The sequence below is a fragment of the Gambusia affinis genome, linkage group LG02 (assembly GCF_019740435.1).
Source record: "Gambusia affinis linkage group LG02, SWU_Gaff_1.0, whole genome shotgun sequence".
In the NCBI taxonomy this organism is placed as follows: domain Eukaryota; kingdom Metazoa; phylum Chordata; class Actinopteri; order Cyprinodontiformes; family Poeciliidae; genus Gambusia; species Gambusia affinis.
In genome coordinates, this window is record NC_057869.1 from 14,060,865 (window position 1) to 14,085,708 (window position 24,844).

The window sequence follows — 24,844 nt, forward strand, 5'->3', positions numbered from 1 at the left end:
AGGCCAGTCGCATACCTAATATTTCTTCTTTGTTAAAAATTAAATAATATTTTGAGATCAGGCTTTCAGTCATGGAATATTTCACTACTGATTGAAGTTCAAACAACTCACAGTTGTTTGCCATTGGGTAATAGCAACCATGAATCACCAGTCTTTGTACTGCTTGAACACCTTGTCACTGATGAAACATTAAAATGTGTTTGATTGAATTGTTTCTCATCTCTATTAAACAGATTACTGGCAAGTTGAAACTTAATTTTCTCAGATTCCCTGTCAGCAAATCAATTTGTGCATTCAGTACTAAGCAGGCTGAGGTTTTATAAAAACAAAATCACATCTGCCTCTGTATTTTCAGATTCTCTTTGTTTCTAGCTTTTCACTAGGTAGTTTAAATGTTTATCCAGGTTTCAACTTGAAATGCTTCAAAGGGCAAACACTGGGATGGCAAGGCTTGACCTAATGCTGTCCAAATGGATTTTAGGATTTGTAGTTTAACTGAGAGGCCATTATGGGAAGTATGATACAATAAACTAGTCAAAACTGTAACGCTGCTCTTCAGGATTACATGTCTGTTACAAACTCTTAACTTTTTGTAAAAGAATCATCAATATTTCTCATTGACAATATACTCATGTGCCTGACTTATATTGCTTTTGGTTAGTATCTTGGGTCAACCTAACATATTAATGTGCTTAATGTTAATTAGCTGTGGTGAAGAAAAACACATTGTTTGACTTTCAATTTAGTTTTAGCATAACTCATGTGTTTTCTTGTTTAATTGTTGATTAAATACACACTTATTCCTATTTTCAACTTGCACAGTACGCTTAATATTTTTTCACAATAATTGATTATAATTACTGTAGATATCAAAATGCATGACGTCACATACTAGGTAATTGGATACACAGCACAGTAGAACTGAATACGTTTTCTTCACGTAAGTCTAATGCAACATTGAAGTCGGCTATCATGGCACTCGCTTGATGTTTATGTTGTTTACAACAGCTTTGCATGTAGGGAGAAGCTACTTCCCTTTCTCACAAGTTTTAGTGCTTGTTCAGTAGGGTAGACCAATGCTTGTGGTCAGAAATGTGTTTAGCTGCACATGTAACTACACCTAAAAATTATGTCAGCTGTGTATGTTGGCTTTTTATAACCTCTTGATTTGGGGTGAAGTTTGTGCGGGTGAGATTTGATAACATCAATAATTCCAGCCATACTTCACAAATATAGTTTTCTTTGAACTCTTTCAAGACTGTGTAAACTGTGGTTCTTCCAAAGTGTGGCACATTTTGTTTATGAACATTAGGCTTCTGTCTGACATTGGAACTTTTTCTACTGAAGTTCTTGGTTTTTCCATATTTTGCTAATAAAACGTTTCACTGCTTTTACTGTGCACAAAGCATCTGAAAGCACAAAGTATCACTACATGCAAGTCACATTTGAATTAAAGAATAGGCTGAAAACTGTCGCCACAGGAATGGAAATTGTACTTTTGGTTTTATCATGCAAGTTGGTGTAGGAGATAATGCAGAGATTTTAGAAAATCAATTCATCTAAACATCACAAATTTGGGATGCAAATACTATGCATTTATTCAAGAGAATGAATAGAGAATGAGATCTGTAATCCAAAACCTTCCCCAAATGCTAAAGACTAAGCCTCACAAAAGAGAAGCATAAGAGAAGCCAGTGTTAGTCAGGAATCAAAAGGCAGAGTATGCTGAGATATGTCCAGAGATATTTTAGCAGTTTTAACATGAAGACAACTACAGGGAATAATAATAATCTGGAACAGTGTTCAGGAAAAGTTGTGCCCAACATTTATATATAGGCAAGGTTTGGGTACCAACCTCAAGGTATACAATGGTTTAAAAAATCTACAGTTTTCACAGTATCTGTGTTTTCAGTAATACCATTCAAAACCAAATAGACCACACATGACACTAACAAGTTTGGTCCTAAGGTTTGTGATGTACAGCCACACAGCAGGAGCAACACACTACACACAAATCGATTTCACTCACCAACACTTAGATGTCGTCGAAAAATCTCGCAAAACCTCTTGAGGCCAAACGTGAATTCAGAGTAAACAAATATGGCGAACTAAGCAAATGTGATAGTTCATGGACTATATTTAACAGAGAAAAAGCAAAAAAAGGTGTCTCCAATGTCAACTGGACGCTTTGGTGCACCATGGCAGTTATTTTATCTTTGCTCCACCACATAAAGGACTCCACATTAAATACACACCAGTCATAGTCAATGACAACTTTACACTGTCTCTGCACAACACACCCACATCACCATCTGTCTAAATTACAATAGATCTTATTTTTGCCAGACACCGGAATAAGTCCAGAGTCGATCTTCAAAAATCACACCACTCCAACAGGAGAATGCACAAGTATTTTCAAAATAATTCACCAAAACAGACTACATTTGCTCAAAATACTAGACACATTAACAAAAATATGGGTACATTTATACTATTATCTATGCATCTATTATTATTGGCTATGCATACACACAGAAGTATATAATTCTGAAACTATTAAATCAAGTTCTCTTGCTCAATTCACTGAAGGAGTGTCAGAGTACATGAAGTCAAAGAGTAGTGAAGGGAAAAATTGTCACTTTGAAAGTTGAGAACTGCAGTATTTTATGACAACACTCATCCTTTTTATCACTGGCTTTATCATACAATCTCTCATTTCCCACACATGCTTCTTGGAGCACTTCTGAGGTTCGCAGAAGAGCGGAGTCTCACATAGTGTAAATTGCAGCAGATCCCTTCATGATCACCTTACCAGCAAAGTGTGCAGCAGAACAGAGACGCATGCAGTGTAAATCCAGGCTTAGAATATGTTTAAACTTTCAAACTTATACATTCATGGTAAAGGACCAGATTATAATTTTTCATTACTGGATCTTTTTGGTTCTGTTGGTTCATTTACCCAATCAAACACTAATCTGCACACATGAACATTAGCATCCCTTTCTGAATACAATGAAATCTCCAAATATAAATCACATTTGGATGAGCAGACAATTACTATCTTGAAAAATTGTATCTGGAAACATGTTAACTCATTAAAAATAATAAAACGGTTTCTTTCCAATCCCCAGCCCAAGCATACCCAGCATTTAGTCCCTACATAATAAGCAATATGTGATGAAATATTAATGAAACACAAAGAATAAACACAATGAGCACTGTGCCTGTGGGACATCCACCTGTTTGACATGAATAAAGCTGAGGTGCCGTTTCTTTCTTGTTTTGAAAGAAAGAAGGCTATTTGATTAAGAAATCTGGGAATATATCAAGATTTCATCTTAAATTTTGCACTGGAACTATAAAGAAGCATTAAAAAAGAAATAGCTTTCTAGAAACGTCCAGCTGCCTGCATTGATGCCAACATCAATGCAGGCAGCACCAAAAGGACTTGGCTCACCAGCCCTGTTTTTATTCATTCCAAAGGTCCTCAATCAAGTTTAAGTCAGGGCTCTGTGCAAGCCACTCCGTTTCCCAAATCTGTTCATCCATATCCCTGTGGAACTTGATTTGTGCACTGGTGTACAGTTATGTTAGAGCTAAAATACAAAAAATATACACACATATGAACTTTAATGAAGATGATGTACATATTTTGCTCTCTGAGATACTTTTTGTTTTAATCATAATGCAGCTTGTATGACACACCTTTTAAAACACATTACTGCATGTATACTCTAAGGCGGCATGCTAATCGGTCAGCAGATGTGAGCTTTTGCTGAACTTCACCAAACTAGAACATTTATTGAAGTCTGTTAACGTGTTAGCTAACAGCTGATGAGCAGTCTGCTAGTTTGTTAGATCAACCAAATAGTTCATTCATGAATCCATTATCTAAACCTGGTTATCCTGGCAGGGTTGAGTGGGGGCCTTTTCATGAAGGTCCCTGGGAGGTCGGAGGGCATGTGAGCTTCTTAGGGTTCAAAGAGTTTTATTCACCAGATAAGTGACTTAACGAAGGCAGTGACAGATGAAACAAAAGGCCCATGCAAGCTCAATGGTACATTTAGAACCACTAACTATCCTAGAAAATGTTTTTTAACTGTGGGATGAAGCTGGAGTACCTTAAAAAAGCCCCACATGTAAAAGATGAGCACACAGGAATTTAAATCTGTAATTTTCTTGCTTGTTGGGGGACAGTGCTAACCACAGGAGCTCCAGCAGTTCTTGGTGTGGTTTCTCGTGCTGTTATGATTTTCTTGTGCATCAGATCTAAGCTAAAGGATTTCTTCAAGCTTCGAAGAATATCTTAGTAATAACTCCAATATACACAGTGAATTTGAAAGGATGCCATACAAAGATTTGTGAAATTTCTAGTGATTCCTTGTTCAAAGTAGTATCTTGGAAAGAAAATAAATGGTTGAAAATATATTGCAACTCTTTCAGCAGTAATTGTTTATCATTTTAAATATCACATCTATTAGATTATTGGGATCTTGGCCCTAACTGCAGAGAAAGGATAGGCTTTGATCATGTGAGAAATTAGCTCAGAATATTTATCCCAAGAGAAGGATGAAAAGATTATTTGGCCTGAGAAAGAAAAATTAATTATTGGACTACCACACAGAATTTGTTGAATCAAGTCTAAATTAAAGAATATAAAAATCTGTAATGGTGACAAAAAAAAGTGATAATAACCAGCCTGGTAAACACTGAAAATTAATTAGATAATTGCTAAGAAAATAGCAATTATATTTTTAACATCATAAAAAAAATCTCTCATTCGCCAATGTTTTAAGGTGTACACGCTGAAGGTTAGCCTACTTCTAATTGCAGGAGGCTAACCATACTAACACTGACCTTTGATAATATTTTTTTATTAAATATCTAAGTAACCTTCTAGTTGTGAACTAAGTTTTCAGCATCATTTACCTTAGGATTCTCAGAAAAAGCTACTCTTAAGGACTATCAGAGCAGCATGAACCCATTGGAGAGGGTAAAGAGAAAGTCAGTCAAGCTATGATGAGCTGTCACAGCAGCGTATCCATCTATCTCAGATGTCTGGTGAAACATCAAGTGAAAAAATAGGTGTCTGCAGTGATTCTCCATTCGTTTTCTTCATGATTCTGAAAAAAAATATCAGTAAATACTGACCTAGTTACTGCTGTAACTACAGTTCCCTCAGGATGAGTGTAATGGGTTTGGACAGACATCACTTTTCTTTTTTTTTCTTTTTTTTAAACTATTATGCCCTCTTCATATTACATGGGCCTATATGGTATTGATTTCCACCTGGAAGGTTTGATGGAAACTTTCCACCAAGTTTCCACCAAACTCGGGGCATGAGATAAATTGCTTCAAACAAAGCATTTTAAATATTCCATGAATGTAGAATCAATCATAAGGTGATCATACTCTTACAGTAACATAACATAATTAACGTGTCATCTCTGAATGTTGCGTCTTTCAGGATTTTGCCAAGCAGATGGTGGTCTCATCAGTTCTGAGCAGGGGAATCAGCAAGCTGCACACTTTACAGCAGAATAGCTGATCTAAATGTCTGCATATGGAGTAGAAGAGATGGTGCTCAATATGTGTCACCTTCACTCATTCACATACTCTACAAAATCCAGTCAGCTCTGGCTCTGTATCTTTTCTTCTGCCTTTGGATTTGGTTTGTCTTAAACATTTTCCTGTTTTGTTTAGTTTTTTTTTTTTTAGTTTTTTTTTTTTTTCAGAAGACTGCTGGTAGCATTTTTGATAAGCTAGGTCTCTTGAATAACCTTTTGCTCTGGTGGCACTAATGTGCCCAACACATTTTTAAGGGGCACCAGCACACAGGATAGGTGCACCCAAATTTTCAACTGTTTCACATTTAACATTGAAGTTTTACAGGTTCCCCCTTCCTGTCCAATCAGGAAAAGGGGGGACAATTATTTATTTATTTAACAACGTAGGAAACATAAAGTGTCCTTACCATGCCTAATAAATATCCTTATAAACAAGGTAAAAAAAATAATGCAACAAAAACACGTGGAACATATGGAACCATTTTGGTAATTGTTTTTAGCAGGTCGTACTCAATTAAGGGAGAACCAATGGAAAACGTATAAAACACAAGCAGATGAGAAAATGGGTAAATAGAAATTCCAGCTGAAGAGGATGCAGCAGTAGAGCTTCTTCGGCTACAACTTAGACTGTCATAAAGTGTACTGCTTCAGTGATCATTGCATCCAGCAGGCCCATAATGAGACAAAATCAGGGGATCTTCTCTTATCCTTCTCTGGCCCAGTAGGCTTATGCACATTTATGGGTCGGCCCAAAGCTGTCGTAATTTAACCAAAAAGTATGTTAAAAATAATGTTTTAATTGATATTCTTGAAAAGCATCCAATAAAATCTCTCAGCCCTCATTTGTATGCTTTTCTGACTCATGCCATGGTTCATTTTGGATTCTTTCTGATACTTTTGATTTCAAAGTGCTGATGTTTGTGTTTCATAGCTCTCTGAGGTCTTTTCTGGTGAAATTCTACTGTAAAATGCTGTGTTACTTGTGGTCTGACATTAGAGAAATGATAGCGCCTCACAGCTTTTCTGGGCTCCAGTGTGCTCACTTATCTTTCCTTTTCAGAGGGCTGGCTCTTATCTTGAACTTGGCAGATGTTACAAAATGTACCTCAAAATTTTGTCACTCCCCGGTTAGACACACAATAGAGTACAGCAGAAAGTTTGTCTGTATTTGAAGGGTTTTAGTAGATTTGTAAGTTTAAGATGGCATTTCTTATATTTAAGCTGTTTAAAGCAAAAAAAAAAGGAGCAAAGATCAGATCCTAGTACATACCGTGTATAACATAACAGGATTAAATGGGGGGCTACTTCCTCTCTTCCTGGTGGGTGTGGTGGGGATAAAATATGTTAACAACATAGCAACTTTGATTAAAAACTGTTTTTCAATCTGCTTGTTTCAGATTTGATATGCTTGTACCACCTTTTGCAGGCAATGATGTTGTAATGGGGTCAGTAAAATCAGAAGGTGACTTTACATTCTTACATTCAGAGTTTTTTCTTCTAAGGATGGAAAGGTGCAACAGCTGATGCTCAGAGCTGTTTTTATTTTTCTTTGTATTGCTTTCTGGTTCAAAGCCAAGCTGCCAGCTTAGCATAGCTAGACAGATGTCATCAGTCTTCAGTGGTGGATTGCTAAAAGCTCAGCAGGTTTAACTGTTTCTTTGCTGCACTCAGGTTCCTGTATGTCCCCAGGAACCTGAAAGATGACGCTCTCGCCTCAGAGTTTCTGTTCATATGGAGTCAAACAACATCCTGTCTTTGTCTCCTAAACCAATATCTATTTGGCTTTGGTAGTGTTGAGCAGCAGGCATGGAGTGCTGCTGTGCCACTTCCTGAACCTCCTTCATGTGTGCTGAGTCATCCCTTCCAGTAATAAGTTGCACCACTCTAGTGTCATCTTGGAATTTAACTCTCTCGGATGTGTCAAGCATCAAGGTGAGGAAGCAAAGTGGGTTTGCTTTACCAGCTTGTGGGTAGCTGGGGAGGAAGTCTCTAATCCAAGCTTAGATGAGGATATAGGGTTATTACATGTCAGAGATATGTGCATAACAGTCAATTCATAAAAAGGTATACTGATGTAGGTCTCTTTGTGTTTTTAATTAACCATTCAGTTCATCAGTGTGCCTGGTTTCCCTGTATCCAAGCTGGGGTAGAGCAACTTTAGAGAGACCTTATGACAAAGTGATTGTAGCAGATTCAGTGGTTCACAGATCTGACTCTCTTCGTTTATCAACATCTGTCACCATACTCAGTAACTCCTTTCATTAGACCATAAAATTTACATGTTTATACCAGGATGTGCCTCATACAGTGGAACATAGGCTGGCTGTGATCAGCCACTAGGTCATGGTGCAGAATTTTCATGTTATTTCTATGTGTTGTCTGTGTATTTATCATCTATTTGGGTAATTGCTACACATTAGCTAGCATCAAGGGTCACCAGCACCGTCTGGCCTTTCTTGTTTGTCAGCCTAATCAGCAAAGTTTCTCAGAATAACGCTTTTGCCTTTGCCTTTTCGACTAAAGAGGATTGACTAGCTATGCTACCAGAGTTTTTAAACTTCCAGAAGCAGCTCACCGGTGGTTCTAATGATAGTTCTGTCCCCGTCTGCAAAGAAGTGGAGGGGCAGATTACCTGTCTCTGCAGTGCTCCCCAAGCTATTTTCATCTTGGCAAGATTAAAACAGTTTAGTTTGAATATACTCATTTGTGTCATAATCCATAAAAAGAATTCCTTTTTTGCATTAATCATATTGAAATATTAAATACTTTGATAAGTATTTAAGTATTTCATAACCATTTGCTGTTCTCCAAAGATGATGCTGTTGTTGCCAGCCTAATATAAGTACCACGTTGTGGGAAATATAGTTTTCATGCCTACACAAGCCATCTTGAATGGTTGATAAAACTATTTTAACCAACCTTTTCTTGCATCCAACCCTAATGTGCTTTATCTGTGTTCCCCTCAGGTGGAGCGGATTGTGGACAAGAGGCGAAACAAGAAGGGCAAGTGGGAGTACCTGATCAGATGGAAAGGTTATGGGCGTAAGGAGGACACCTGGGAACCGGAGCATCACCTGATGCACTGCGAGGAATTCATCGACCAATTCAACAGCTCAAGATGGCATTCACACAAACGACCTAAGATCTCAAAAAACCACGGGGAACCCCTCACAACCAGCCAACATTCAGCTACAGAAAACTCCCGGGCGCGTTCTGAAGCCCGGAAGAAGAAAAGGACTAGTGGTCCAGCTGTGGGGATGAGAGTTGGACCCGTTTTAGGAATTGGAAGTGGAGGATCGGGACTCTCTCATAAACAGAAGAAAATAGGTGCTGGAGCTGGGAAACCTCCTTTAGGGGAGAGAATGAGCAAAGCCATGACATACAAGGCTCATCCATCAAGTGGGCCTCACTGTGTTGCCCTATTGAGGGTTCCTCATAATGGACTTCAGAACGGAGAGATGGAGCCTCTTGTGTATAGTACAGCACCAAGGTCACATAGACTGCCATCAGATAGGGGGGAAACAGAACTAGGACAAAGAGATACCACTGGATCACAGTTCACTACTGAACTAGGTAAGATGTTAACTGAGCAAATTGTATGGCAAGCCCAGATAAGATTATAGTGCATGATAATCAAATGAATACACAAAAGTTGGTTTGTGACAGGTTTCACAATAGAGTCCACAACACAAACACAACACTGCCCTGCTGGTGGTAAGTGCAAAAAAAAAAATATATCTGTTTGCCTGTAAAGCAGAGACGTCATGGTCAATGACTAGTGTCCTGTATGTTATAGATGTTTCCCTTGTTCAAGGCGCCTGGATGAAGTTAGTGTTCATTTCCAGGTCTCTATAGATCTTGACAACATGCTGAGTCATGTAACATAGATGCGTTACAGCAGGAAACATTTAAGATATGCAGAAAAGCCCGCTCTTGAAGAATGCAGTTGGAGAGCATTTACATAAAGTTATCGATCAATTGTAGATCCTTAAATGTTCAAATTAGTTTCAACCGCTTATTGTTTTATATGTGGGAATTAATGCTAAAAATGGGTTCAGTAAATGTTAGCTGAGCAAAAAACTGTCCTAAATCACTGTTTGTAAAATTGTATTTGTGAACTATGTCATTCTTTTTTCACAGTTTTACATAGTTTAACATAAAAAATAAATTAAAATGATTTGTTTTTTCCTGAACTTAACCTTTTCCAGGAAAGTAAAATAATTAAGCTCTGTACTTAAATATCTAATCCAAATCAGCTCTGTACACCCCCCACAATGACAAATTACACCTTGGAAAGATTGTGGCGAAAATATTGAGCATCCATTATTGCTCCTGTTGATTTTTCACTTTATGTCACGGTTCATCATGTATATATCCTCTTGTCATAAATGATGTTCAAAACACAGGAGGGTGTAATATTTTGACAGATAGCTCACTCCACCAATCACATTCAAAGATATTGCAATAGTTAGATTCACGGACTTTTAAAATTGTCTGTGAAAGAACTGGTGCACAGAAACAGGATATATATTCACCAAGATACATTCAGAAAATTACGAGAAAGGAAATGTGGGCACTGCTGCCTGTTGGTTGTATACTAAGGGTTAAAACCCCCACGGTAATCCTGGTGGAGCTGCAGAAATTCACAGCTTAGGTGGGAGAACCTGTCAACAGGACAACTATGCAGTTCACAAATCTGGCCTTTAAGGAATAGTGGCAAGAAGAAAGCCAGTGTTAAAAGAAAATATAAAATATCCAACTTGGACTTTGTCACAAGCTATGTGGTGAACACAACTGGAAGAAGGTGCTCTTGTAAAAGGACACCAAAATTTGGACATTGTGGTCCACATGCAAAACAGAAAAGTAACACTCCATATCAGCCTAAATACACCATCCCAACAGTAAAACAACAGCCTCAAACATAAGTTTGATACTGTAGGGAAAGGGAAAGTTGGTAAGAGTTCAAGAATGTGGACAGACAATACAAATAAGTCCAGAAAGAAACCCATTGCAGGTTCCAGGAGAGTTGAAACTGTATGACATACCTTTTTATTATAAGCTTTATGATTTGAATGAAGCTTTACTGCTGTTCTGGAGTTTTTTTTAATCCCTTTAACTGTATTGCTGAGTATTTTTTCACAAAAAAGTGTCGAACACAGACTACTTTTTCTGAACTGGTCCAGAAGCATGGTAAAACATTGCCAACTTATTTAAATTGGGGATATGCAACATTATTTCTTGGGTTTCTTGAATTGATGTCATTTTTATTATTTTGTTTCTAACTGTCGGGACACAAACAAATATTTTAACCCTTGGAATAATTTCCCTCCATGCGTTTTCATGCCTTCACGTCTCAATAAAAGGCTTTTCAGAACTGCTTTTAGTTCTGTTGTTTAAAAGTTGACCAAGTCAATACTTTTCACAAGTCTAATATGAAGAAAACTAACATTTATATGTATCCAAGTTGTTAATCTCATCCCATTTGTTTGAATCCAACTACATGGCATGATTGTCCAAATAGGCTCAAATGCTCTCAGAAGCCTGATCAATAAAAAAGCTGAAAATAAGACAGAAGTAGGTTATCATTTAAAAATCCTTTAAGTGTCACATATTTTTCTCCAATTATTGCAACTTAAAGCTGACATTTCTAAAACGCCTTTTCTCTCTCTCTGACAGAGTTTTCCTATTCCATGATAATCAATGTACTCTACGATAGAGCTTAGTGCTGAATACTTTAGCAGCCTCACATTTATAATGTAGAGCTGTGGTTTTACACACTGGGACTTGTTAAAGCTCCCAATGAGAGGTGATAACACCTTTTGAATTTCACTCTTGGGTCACAGTCCAGGGTCTGATCCATGGTAGTTAATCATTACTGCTGTTCTGAACAAGTCTTTTTTGATTTAGCAAAAAATCTGTATCAACAGGGATGCCTCTATTTTTTATTATTTGTATTGATGTGTAAAGAAGAGTCCGGACAATTTGTTACCTTTCCATTTCTTGGTGCTGCATTGGTTTGTAGCTGCTGTAACTTTGAAAACAAAAAAAATAAAGTAAAGTCCTAGAGATTGAATTTTTGGGTAAAAATGATTAAAGTAGTTAATTTCCCAATTACTGAGATTTCCCCTCCAGGCCCATCGATAACCAAAATGTTTACAGGAAAAGACAACATTTCAGGCATTTACCATCTTGCTTATTTTCCCTTTTAATCATGGATTAATTAATTATTAATATAACTGCCAGCTAAATAAACTTTCTCTTCTAGGAAGCTGACGAGGACTGCTTTAAGATCAAAGATCAAATAGTTTCCATATGTTGCCCACAGTTAGCAGGTGCACCAGAATGTGAACTCAAACATGCTTTACAAAGATAAATATTTTATCTGTCAGGTGTTCATCCAGGTAACATTCAATATATGCTAACAATAGGGTCACATTATTGTGTTGTCTTATAGCAATCAGTCACTCTGACAGCCACTATACATCCTAATCTCCTAATCCTCAGTAGAATATTTCACTCATGTAAACAGAACATATTTGGTTGCCAATACTTGACACAAATGTTCCAAATCTTTAAAATCACAACAAATATATTATCAGAAAGGAGAATAGACATTAACATATCTATTTCTCCATGAATATGTACATGGAAGTTGGGCAAATCAGGTATTAAACAGAGCATATATATGGAGAATGTTCATTATTTTCCTTATTATTTTTATAGGGATTATTCTCACCCAGTCTTTGTCCTCAATCTCATTAGTTCTCAGCATAAAACTTTGCAGCTTCAAAATAAATTCTTGTGGGCAATAAAATCTCACTGGTTTTGATTCAAAACTTAAAATCACAAAAGTATATTATTCACTTTTAAGACTAATTAAAGACTCTTCTGGAGGCACGTGACTTTTGCCGCAAACTATTGAGGGACCAGTTCACCACCAACCGAACACAACCATTTCCTTAACAGTCCTGTCAATTTTAAAAATGTTCCTAAAGCACTTCAGAGGTGAAATCAAATCATTGTTTCTTAAGAAATAGGTTTGTCTAAAAACATGCTTTTTGAAGTCATCCTTCTGAATATTGGATGAATTGGCAGTGCAGTGAAAAGGCCTCACCGCATGGGTTGTTGTGAAGGAAGTGGTGGTTTTTTCTGAGTGACTTGTGCTCTCGTGTACTCCCACATCATGTCAAGATGTTCTTGGATAAGACATGTATTCCTTGCTAAACTTGTTGTTCTTTGTTTTGTTTTGTTTTGTTTTTTTCCACCTGACTGGCGTCATAAGCTGGGGTTATGCTTTGACGGAAATCCTCTGCTCAGTGTGACTGTGCTACAAATCGAGGTTGCAACTCTTAAATATTAATGAAATCAGGCTGGAATTCACTGAAGTCCACCAGGAAACTTCAGAGAACGAATTGAGGAAAAGCCTTCAGATGATGCAAATGTGCTATAAAGCTGATTCAGAAGTGACTCAGTTTCTTACATAATGTTAGGCTGAAGCTGAATCCCTCAGATGTTGTATGTTTGAGAGACAATAAGATCTGTTATAAAAAAAAAAAAGAAGAGTATCATAAGAGAGCTGAAGGGATAAGAAATAACGTATGAAAGTGGATGATTCTGTTAAACGTTTACATTAAAATATAGGACTCGATGCAACACCTGTGTGTTTGTCTAACATATTTGGACTTCTGAACATGTAATATCTATTTCTACAACAATAAAAAAAAAAATCTAAAATTAAAAATATTAATGAAATATAAAAAATAAATTCAATAAATTACAGCAGCTCCACATGTATTCCCACTTAGAGTAATTGAAATTACACACAATTTAATCACATCAGGTGCACATGATTAGATGGGCTGTATTAAATATTTTGAAGGAAGTTTACTTTGTTTAGACATTTTGTTGATGGTGTGCTCCTGACTGTTTAAGTGAGAGGGAAAAGCATGGTGGGACACAATGAGATGTCTCAAAAAAAGGACTTCTAGAATAATGTTCTTTGGATAGTTTAGTCTCAGTTATTTGCACAACAGAACTGAGGGCTATTTTATGTAAACAAAAGTACAGCATAGTAGGAAAATAATCTCAAACCAGGCGAGAAGCATAGAGCTTCATAGTGTGAGCTGTTTGGCTGCTGCAGAACCTGGCCAGCACAATAAACATAGAATCCACCAGGAAGTGTATCTGAGGGGGTTTGACGAAAATGTGAGACCATCTGTAAATATACAAATGCAATAGAGATGACTAAAGTGAAAAATGTACCAGTATTCCACCAAGGGGTGGCTGGGAATATAGAAAGGGAAAGATCTGTGTGGAGTTGAACCCCAGATCTGGATCCAATGGAGATGCCATCCTGGATCTAATTGAACCAGGCTGTAAACTCGAAAGATCTTTTAAAAATCTCACAGCTAAGACTCAGGAGTGGGACACTCTTTTCTAAGACTAATGGTAGAGACTGCTAGATCGCTATAAGAAGCATCTCGTTAAGGTTATTTCAACCAACTATATTACACACTACTTTTTTCCCAGTTAGAAAACACACTTTGTGGTTGATACCTCTCTTTGTAGCAATCCCTCTTCCTGAAGAAGCATGAAGTGACAGTGGACGGTTTATTGCATTGCGTCATTACTTTGGCGCAATACATCACTGTGAGTGTGCAAGTAGTGACAGTTTATATGTCAAAGACATACGTTTAAAGCAAGAGTAGCTCTTTTTGTGGTTTCATCTAGGAGAAACACAGCTAAATATATAGAGGCTGATCCAGAAGTAAAATACATGTCATGAAAAGACAGTTATTCACAGCAAGGCTCCTTCACTTTCTTGTCTAAGAGACAAACACAACACAGGGTTAAGTAAAGTTCTGTAGGAAAAAAAAAAAAGGTCATAATTTTTCTCCTTAAGACTGTGAGTTTAGATAATAATCACTGACTTCCAGTTTAAGTGAAAATGAAAGTCAATGATTATTTAAAAAAATAAAAATTCTGAACACAAAGCCAATTTCTGCTCGAGCATAGATGTGCAAGTGATTTTTTTTTTGTTACAACAAAAATTATTCTGTAAACTGCAGTCATTTTACAATTTTTTTTCCCCACCAATTTGAACGTGTTTGACACAAATCACATGAAAAGAGCTGACAACACACTGAGCTGCAGAAAGAGCAAATGGAGTTTAATCATAAGTTGTCAAATACGAACTCCCTCAGAAAGAAATAAAAAGGGTCTTTTCTGTCATTCCTCATTCAGGCTCCTCTCTCGCCAACGGGAAGATGCATCTGCACAGCTCCGTAAAGAGGAAGTTGGCGGAGGAGAAAGGCTACGTGTTTGACAAGCGGCTCAGGTATAACGTGCGACAGAACGAGAGCAACTGTCGATTCAGAGACATTGTGGTCAGGAAGGAGGAGGGCTTTACGCATGTCCTGCTCTCCAGCCAAACCACAGACAACAATGCTCTAACGCCAGAGGTGAGAGGAAAACCTGCCAACACTTTCTTCCTTTTCATTTGTCTTGTCCCTCTTGGGGGTATTGTTCACTGTTGTATTGGTAAATGAAGTTCAAGGCAACTTTTAAATGCCTCACGTTTAGTATTAGGTTGCATTTAGGAATAATAGCTGTGCTGTGATGTGAGCTTATTTCTACAGCACCATTCCTACGTAAGGTCATTCAAGGATATTGAAACAGAGAATTGCAGTAAAAATAAGAAATGTGTAGAAAAGCTAATTAGTGCCATATATTACAAAACGGATTTCTATGTGTTTAATTTTTTTTCCACATTTCGCCACATTGCATCCATAAACTTCAGTGTATTTCATTTAAAATTTACTGGGTAGGCCTACACAAAGTAGTGCATTTCTGTGAAATAGCAGAAAGCTACTCCTTTTGCATGTACATTTCTAAAAAGTGTGGTGCAGTTGCACCACACTTTTTGCTCCGATAGCATTCCCTAAATAAAACCTAGTCCAATCAATCACTTTCTTGAAGTCAGTATGAATTCAGTTGTTCTCTCCAGACCTCAGATCTTCGCCAGAGAAAATTCATGAACAAAAGCATAGAGAATACCACAGAACACATCAGACAAGTCAGGAATAAAGTTGGAAAGTCATTTAAACTGTGAAAATCCTTAAGACGTGACCACCTACATGACTTTCAAGTAGTTACAGAGATGCACAGCTGAGGTGGGAGCATCTGTAAATCTAAGGAATGTAAGTTATTTTGCAAGATACCGTAACCATTCCAACTGAGCTTTTTAGGTGCCAGATCGAGGAACAGCAGTTTTGTTTGACATCTGCCCGGCGTGATGGTGTCAGCTGCACAAAGCTGCCATTAGCGTACTTCTGGGGAAAATGTCTTCTGCCTCCTGCCAAAGCCAGCTTTGAAAAGTTTGCTGTGAGGGCCACAGGCCATTTAATCCAGAGTTCAGCCATCTGTTTTCACAGAGGCAAGATGATACTTGAACAAGTGAAAAGATTATGCTGGCGATTCAAAGAGGAAAGAAGCTTGTAATTGCCTTTTGAGAGAAGTGCAGAGCCTAAAGAAGATTTCCAGTGTTTCAACAGATCTTTCTGTAGCACCATCAATGCTGCACAACATTCAAGTATTTCCAAGAGGACCACTCTGATTACAAAGATGTATATGTTGCAGGAGGAGCATCATTAAAAGCAACAAATATTTTTTTTGGCAAAGACTGAATGCATTGCACCCACTGGTAGCGGGGTCTCCCTATTTTTAGAAGCCTTTCTGATTAGGTCTGGTGTACCAGCTGTGTTCTCTCTACAGGCATAAAAGATGCAAAATCTGCACCAAGCTGCGTTCGCTGGTATTTTCATAGTCTCCTCGATCACCTGCTGACGCTACGTCAGTTAAACTCCCTTCACAAAATCAACCTGGAGCGACAATTTGAATAGTACAACCTGCCTCCAGAGGTTGCTCCCTGACTCAATCTGGTGTCAAAGAAAGAAATGATTTATCCTCAGCGCAGCGTCTGAACACGGAAGTTGCACTGAGGATAAATTCTCTCGATGAAACGGCATTCATTTCTACAAACTGAATTGTCAGTGGCGGTGAAAGGAAAATAAAAAAAATAAAAAAGAATGAGTGTCAGTTCAGGATGTCAGGTAATGGCTTTCTTCTCTGCTGCTTCATGCGTTGTAAACTGGCTGCCTGCAGGATTCCACCAATATGAGATTGGATGCTTATTTCCACAATCAGTCAGCAAGAAAGTGCTACATTTTCTGTGGATTGATTTAGTTACTTGTTTTCTAGCTTACATGCCAGCAACTCTTAAGTTGTTGTGGGTTTTTGATTTTGGGAAACGTTTACGGCAAAAGTTTACACATACAAGTTTGTCTATTTTGAGCCTTTATCTCGTTCTTTTCATTTTCAGCATTGCTTTAATTTGTGGTTCTACAGCTCACGGTTGGGCAGAGATGATGGGGTGGATCGCAGTCATCCACCTCAGCCTGATAACTCTGAGCAAACAGATTTTTCTGCTGCTCACATGTTACTCTGAGTCTTCACACAGGACTGTTCTCGCTTTGATGCAGCATTGTGGGCAAGGCAGCCTGTACCTCACAGGCACTCAAGTGGCCTAAGTGAGGCTGTGTTTATGTGTGCGCGTACTTTCATGTGTGACAGTAAGCCCATAAGATGTGGGCTTATCAAACAGCTCTGATACGTCCTTTTGTGCCTCTCGTTCTTTGAAGCTGCAGAGACAAGACGATCTCTGGATGTGCTTGCTGAATGGGTTCACTTTAGAAAATCCGGAAATTTATCCCGGTACATTTTTCCAAGCACTGCTTTAGAGGAGGGAAATCTTTCTGAGGCCTTAAGTATAGTACCTTTCTCCTGTTACAGAAGCTAATACGTCACAGCATTCCTATTTTCTGTGCTGCTGTAGAAATCATTGCTTTTAAAATCCTTTCTGGTAAGGTTTTAAGGCAGTTTGACTATTACTTGCAGGATAGATAAGATACTGTGATTGTTGGCAAGTCTGTCATCCTCAATCAAAATGATCTTTGGAGTACATCAGGGATCCACTGTCATCTGTAAACATAGCATTCATTTCCCCTCTTATGCATCTGCACATCTATTTATTCCCTTCTAAACTCAATTTTACATACAAGCTACAAGATATCAAATGCTGACTGGGACTGAATTTTCCAATCGCTCCTATTGATCGGACACGTCTGACCTTCTTAGCTGTAAAGTTGGACCTATCCTTTTAATTTCTTTTCCAATAATCACTTTATCTTAAGCAAGCATGTCTGTTTAGGATTTTTTTATCATTATTTTAATGCAGCTTTTGAGTCTGAGGAAGGTCAGTTCAAGTTAATCAAAAAATGTACTGTATCTTGAGATAGTGATTCATGCAAAATTAGACTGTTGTGACTCATCATATCTTTATCTGAGCCAAGAAAGCTTATGCTCACTGCAGATAGATCAAAAGGCAGCAGCCAGACTTCTTTCCAAAACCTAAAAAGGAGACCACATTACTAGAAGACCATCAACAACTACTCTGGACCTCCTTTGAAGTGCATCTCAAATCTCCAGACCTGTTTCCCACCTGGCTGAAAGGTCAGCTCCTCAGCCAAAACTCTCCAGGCCGAACCACACATTCAGCTGAGATTGAGGTTTTTCGGTCAAGGAATTGATTCCCCAACATGCAAACTCATGTTTATGTTCAAAAAGTCTTCTAAAAACATAGTTTATATGCAGGTATCCCATGCCTCATATAAGCTATCTTTTACGTGTGTTCTAAGAATTTTTGCTTTTCCGAGATTTTATTTTGATTGCAAGTTTAATTTGAGTTTTTATTCATGTTTTATTAACATATTCCTGCTTTTACTTGTTTGTCCTCTTAATTATTTAAAATCTTGTGTAGCACTTTGCGACTTCTGTTTGGAAAGGTGCACAATGAGTGCTTTATTAGTAGCAATTGTAGTAGTAGTTAGTTTCAAGTAGTGTTTTTTTTTGTAAACTAATATTTTGAGACATCTTTTTAAGATAACCTCAAAGCGATAGATCTGGTAGCCTTTTCTACACCATATTTTACAATATGTTTTGTAAAATTCACCTGTGTCTATTCAATAAAACATACCCTGTCCACAGGCACACACACAGAGAAAAACTCAGAGCTGCTGCAGCACCATTAGGGCTAAATGCTTGGTTAGAGTCTTTTATGAAAGTCCTTCAGGCAGTGGAAGTATTTCCAATCTTTGATATTTCATCTATTCACTTTGAAAAGCTCTTCAGTTGCTTTGGCAGTGGTTGCTGGCAATTTGGCTGCATGCTGCATTCCCCATTGCCATCTTAAATGATCACCAAGGAGGTGTGTGTGTGTGGGGGGTCTGAAACCTAATAGATACTTTGTGGTTATTATTATTATCATTTGTTTTTGTAAGTATAGCAATCTTTTCTGTTTTTTTTTTTTGTTGTTGTTGTTGTTTTACCCTTCCTAATGTCAGGTCAGAGTCATGAGCGTCCACTTATCAGTTATTTCGAAAGTAAAAGAGAGAAAATAAAAGACTTTCCCTTACTGATGGTGATGAAATGCAAAGTCTAAAGCAGCAGAGACTAGATGATTGTTTGGGATATGCATACTGTATCCCTGCGTTTTCACTTCCAGGAAGCCGTTGTTCATAGTTTCTGAACTGGTGCCATATTTGTTTGTTTCCAAACACCCTCAAGATGTCTCCTGGCTGCACTTGAATGTCACTTCGACAGCCCTCTTCCGTCTTTCACACAGAGCTGATCCAGCATCTGTTCGTCTTTGCTTCATGTTTGTGAGCTGGGTTTTAATTTGTCTCGCTAAAACGCCATCATTTGTTATGGAACAGAGAAAAGCAGCTGTTTTTCTATCACTCCAGCAGGCATCACATTGAATCAGATTAATTTCCTGTAAACTTATGTTATTGCTGAACATAAAGCCTCTTCTGTAACCCGAGTTGTTTTACAAACCATCAATCTACATTCATCAGACTCTCGATGTGTCTATCAAGAGGGACAGCTCTTCACATTGTCTGTAAAAAGGCTTTCATCCCTGCAACATAGGGGAAATATAAGCTCAGACTGAGGCCGTGATCAGTTGGACAGGACAGATTATACGCTTGATGAGACATGGAGAATTAAGTGCAATTTGAGGTTGGATATTTAATATAGGTCAAGGGTGATAATCTGATTAAAACGCATTATCAGAATGCTGATTGACTGTAGACGGTAAAGTGGGTGGGGGCAGCAGTTTCTAGGGAACCAGTGTCAGCCCACTCTGGTCTTCATTGCATGAGGCAAACGCCAAAACATACTAGTTGATACAAATACTTCTATTCTCATTTTAAATGATTTCTGGTGCCTATTTTTACCGTTTTTAAACTACAAATTAGAGGCATGAAAGATCTATTGTTTTATTTTATGTGTTCGTGATAAGTAGGGATGTAGTTTGCTTAAGCTACGGTACAAAACAAATGAGTTGTGATGTTGATATGGTAAAGTCGGCAGCTGTTAGCAACGAGGCTGTCAAACAAATGAGATGCTGAACAACTTGGCATGTAAATATTTTACTCTCACTCCATCCTGGGAGAATATTCAGAGCTACAAGTAAAGTCTTTTTCGGTCTCAGATTTTTTTTACGGAAAAAAAAAAAAATCACTCAACTGTTGAGATGAAGTGAAATGTGATTCAACTGTAAATGAAAGTGTGACGGTGCGGTGGGAGACTGGAGGAGTTAGTAATGGGGTTAGCCACGACGCACTGTTAAAGTTTTCCACACCTCTTCTTTATTGTCACTCATAATCTCTACGTACACGTAGGAGACTAGTTCTTACTCTGTCACTCTTACAACCAAAGAAAAGGGAATAGGCGCCCCCTTGTGGTGATACCTATTCATAACAAGGAACTAAGCAGTATAACTGTTACATATGCCCCCCAGGTAAACAAAGGCTGTCCTCAGCCGCACACGACTATAGACACCAGTACAGAATTTAACAAAGCAACACATAGCCGTAAAACTGCAGTTACACATGGGACAGGTATAAAATCACACCGGTATACATATCCGTGGATAACCATAACACAAAGTCAGCTCAGGTTCCAAAAACCAAACATAAAATCAGTGTGGAATTCTTCTTTTTTTTTTTTTTTTTTATGAACATAACCCTTCTAAAGAACAATTAAGGGACAAACAAAATTCTTCCTATGTGACTACGGTTGACAACAAAACCAACATCATCCCAAAGCATCAGAATTTCTCTTCTTATGGTTTGCAGCAAAAATTCCAACATAACACATCTAACCGAAAATCACAGGCATGCATTAACCTGAACAAATATAACCTTACATCCTATCAAGCCTGTCAGTATGGTAGATATTTGTCCATTTATGATCTGACCAACCAGTCGTGATCCTGGGATGACGTCGGGCTCTCAGATTGTAATGTCCATCACATCCTGAAGCTTGGCCAGACTCAGTCTCATCAGCGTGGGTCTCACCGACCCCTTGAGGCTCCTGTGAGTAGCGAATATCATTCGGCACATCACAAAACACATCACCTGGAGGGAGGTCAAGGATGGCGTCAGTCTGAGGGGAACCGTCCTCAAGGTCATCGTCCATGTGATCCACCTGTGCAGCTGCACTGGCAGTCTTTTTGCAGCTGGCAGAGTCCCAAGTATGGAAAGGTTGCATGTTCACAACATGGAAAACTCCAGCATCGGCTCCAGTTTCAACATCAATCAGTCTGTAGTTCACGTCGCTGAGTTTCTGACTGACACGGAAGGGGCCTTTGAACAGCGGTGCCAGTTTAGCTGTAAAATTAGCCAAAGCATCCGATCTTGGGTGAGACTTCACTCGAACAAGATCACCAATCCCAAAAGCAGAATGGCGACGTCTCAAGTCGTAGTAGTGTTTCTGTCTTTTGTGGCTGAGATCTAGCGCAGCCCTGGCGTGGTGATGAGCATCCCTGAGGGTGGCTCTCAGAGTCTCTGGATATTGCACATCTGGATCATCCAGTCCATCAGCGCTTGGTTGAATGATTAGGTCGAGAGGCGTGTCCAGCTCACGACCATACAACATCATGGATGGGCTAAGACCCGTGCTGTCATGCGGGGCTGTGCGAAGTGCAAAACAGATTTGTGGGAGAAACCTGTCCCAAGCGGTGTGTTTGTCATTCACATAGGCACGGATAGCTGTTTTAAGTGTCCTGTTCACACGCTCTGTCGCATTTGTTTGCGGGTGATAGGCTGTAGTAAGTCTGTGTGTTGAGCCTAGAGCTGACACAGTGTGTTCAAACAGCTCACTAACAAAAGGAGAGCCTCTGTCCGAAATGAGATAGGTGGGGCTACCATGCCTAGCAAATATTTCACTCAAGAACTTGCTAGCTGCAACCCGAGCTGTGGCCTCTCTAACTGCACACACCTCAATCCACTTAGAAAAATAGTCCACAAACACCAGCAAATAAGCATTTCCTGACTGAGTACGGGGCAAGGGACCCACAAAGTCCACTCCTGTGTATTCCCAGGGTTTCTTGGGCACAATAGGGACCATGAGACCAGCTTGCTTTTGTTGACTTGGTTTTGTGAGTTGGCAGACCGAGCAAGAAGTGACATAGCGTTTGACATCACCTGCCATGCCAGGCCAAAAGAACCTGTGTCGTAGTCTCATTAGTGTTTTGGAAACACCGAGATGGCCAGCAGTGGGGTGGTCATGGTAATAGCTCAGCAGGGTGCCACGAAGAGATGTTGGGGCAAAAAGTTTAAGTTCTTTTAATGGATGTAAACTGCATACAGGCTTTCGGTCCCTGTAATACAGCAAACTGTCATAGACAGTATATTGTTCTTGGCATTCACTGTCCATTTGAACCGATGAGTCTGATTCAATGTCTCTGAGGAGTGGACCCGTCACAGGGTCGTCCATTTGCAGCTGCCTCATGTGCGAACGATCCGACAATAACACTGGGGGCAAGGAACGGAGGTCCAAACTGCCTATAACAGCATGTTCTGGCAGGATATCAGTGGGCATGTCACTTTGATTTGGCAGGGGATTCCTGGAAAGAGCATCAGGAACTGCATTGTGTTGTCCTGGCTTGTGGACGATTGAAAAGTCAAAGTCTTGCAGTCTCAAAGACCATCTAGCCAGCCGGCCAGAGGGGTTTGGGCGAGACATAAGCCACCTAAGGCTGTTGTGGTCTGTGAAAACAGTCACGTGAAGGCCCTCAACATATGGCCTGAAGTGTTCCAGAGCCCAAATGACGGCCAAACATTCTTTTCAGGGGTTGAGTATGGTTTTTCAGCCTTGTGTTGAGATAGACTCGCATACGAGACCACAATATCTCGGCCTTCTTCATCTTTTTGCATCAAAGCAGCGCCCAGTCCTAGATCACAGGCATCAACATGAACATAGAAGGGCCTAGCAAAGTCTGGGAATCTTAACACAGGGGCTGATGTGATTCGGTCTTTCAAAACATTCATGGCTTGCTGACATTTGTCATCCCAGTGAAAAACAGTGTCTTTCTGTGTGAGCTTATGGAGTGGGTCAGCGTGCCGGGCATAATCCTTGACAAAGCGCCGATAATAACCAGTCAGTCCCAGGAACTGTCTGACCTGTTTCACTGTGGATGGTGGCTGGAAATCAATGACAGCTTTGATTTTATCATGGTCAGGTTTTATGCCTGCAGGTGTGATGCGATAACCCAAAAATGTGAACTCACTCAGTCCTTAGCAATTGTGAGTTCATTTAGTTAACATGCGTTGGTCATGTCGTTTAAACATAACCTCTTCAGCAGACTAGCAGGCGCAGAGCTCTCAGGAATTAAATCCGACCGGGACAGCTCATCACGACGTCCAGCGATATGCGGGCAATGAACGCTTCCAGCAAACTTTAACACTGATCACGACGTATTCCGCTCAGAAACTGTATCCACCCCGTGAAACAGACATCCACAAGGAACTCGTTAGCAATCACCTCTAGTCCAAAGCTGAATCGGTATCCAGGAGGGAAAAGGTCTCAATTGTGACGGTGCGGTGGGAGACTGGAGGAGTTAGTAATGGGGTTAGCCACGACGCACTGTTAAAGTTTTCCACACCTCTTCTTTATTGTCACTCATAATCTCTACGTACACGTAGGAGACTAGTTCTTACTCTGTCACTCTTACAACCAAAGAAAAGGGAATAGGCGCCCCCTTGTGGTGATACCTATTCATAACAAGGAACTAAGCAGTATAACTGTTACAAAAGGTATACTTGAAGATCACAGCAGAAACTGCATTCAGATCCTAATATGCTGGCCTGAACTCTTATCACAGGCCCAAATCACATAAACGCCTACACAGTGTCTTACAAAAGTATTCACACCCCCTGAACTTTGTCAATTTATGACCACAAACAAATACATGTCAGCACAGCACCGTCTGAAGTTTTACATTAAAAAAATAAAGAGTTGTACTTAGTCTCCACCTTTCTTTCAGTTACAGTTTTCAGCATTTTGGTTTATGTCTCTTAAGCTTTGCACATCACAAGATCTTATTTCCAGTTCCTCTTTGCAGAGAAGCTCAAACTATTGGATGAAGATCATTGATGCACATCCATTTTAAAGTCACTACAGATTTGCAATTGGATTTAGGTCACTTTGACTTGGCCATTCACCTAACACATCAATGCTTTGTGGATTTTTATGTAAAGGTGTCAGAGTAAGTGGGGCTGAAATCAAATGCACACTTTTCAGTACGAAAATTTAAACCATGTAAAATAATAATTTCACTTCCACATGATGTACCACATCATTTTGGTTTATCAGATTAAATGCTTATGAATTGCACTCGAGTTTGTTGTTGGGTGACATAATGAAAAAAAGTTCCTTGTGTCAACGCTTTTGAAAGATACCGTAATGGCTTTGAAGTCGCCCACTGATTTAAGTCAAGCAATGCATTACTTCATCTTTATGTTGCTACAGAGAGCGGACTTGTCGTGAAGACTAAGATGAAGTAATGCAAACTGGTGAGAAATATTTTCCTACTTGCAGCAGAGCTGTGGAACATCAACAGGTCGACTGTCGTAGCTTTTATTGGACCTGTGGCAAATCTTTAGCTTCGGTGTCTGAACTCTGGCTACATAAAGGTGGACCATTTCCAGGACCAGACAACTTTGTCCTGACAGGATTTGGGAGTCCTGTGTCAAATTGTCTGTGACACAGTTTTATGTTCCAATTTTATTTTATTTCCTCCCCCTCCCCCCCGCCTTTTCTTATATTTTCTAAAAGGAGTCCATTTTTGTAAGATCTTCTGGTGCACATCTGAT

At 39.1% G+C, this 24,844-nt stretch overlaps 1 protein-coding gene across 2 annotated transcripts in view; it reads left to right on the forward strand.

Annotated features, from left to right (window-relative positions):
- The window catches only part of LOC122842930 (chromodomain Y-like protein 2), a 38,497-nt gene that overhangs the window by 11,367 nt on the left and 2,286 nt on the right, over positions 1 to 24,844 (forward strand). For both annotated transcript variants that reach the window (XM_044137239.1, XM_044137247.1), the window contains exons 2-3: positions 8,534 to 9,140; positions 14,811 to 15,028. In XM_044137239.1, the coding sequence (XP_043993174.1) occupies positions 8,534 to 9,140; positions 14,811 to 15,028 (825 nt within the window). The remainder of the gene's footprint in view (positions 1 to 8,533; positions 9,141 to 14,810; positions 15,029 to 24,844) is intronic.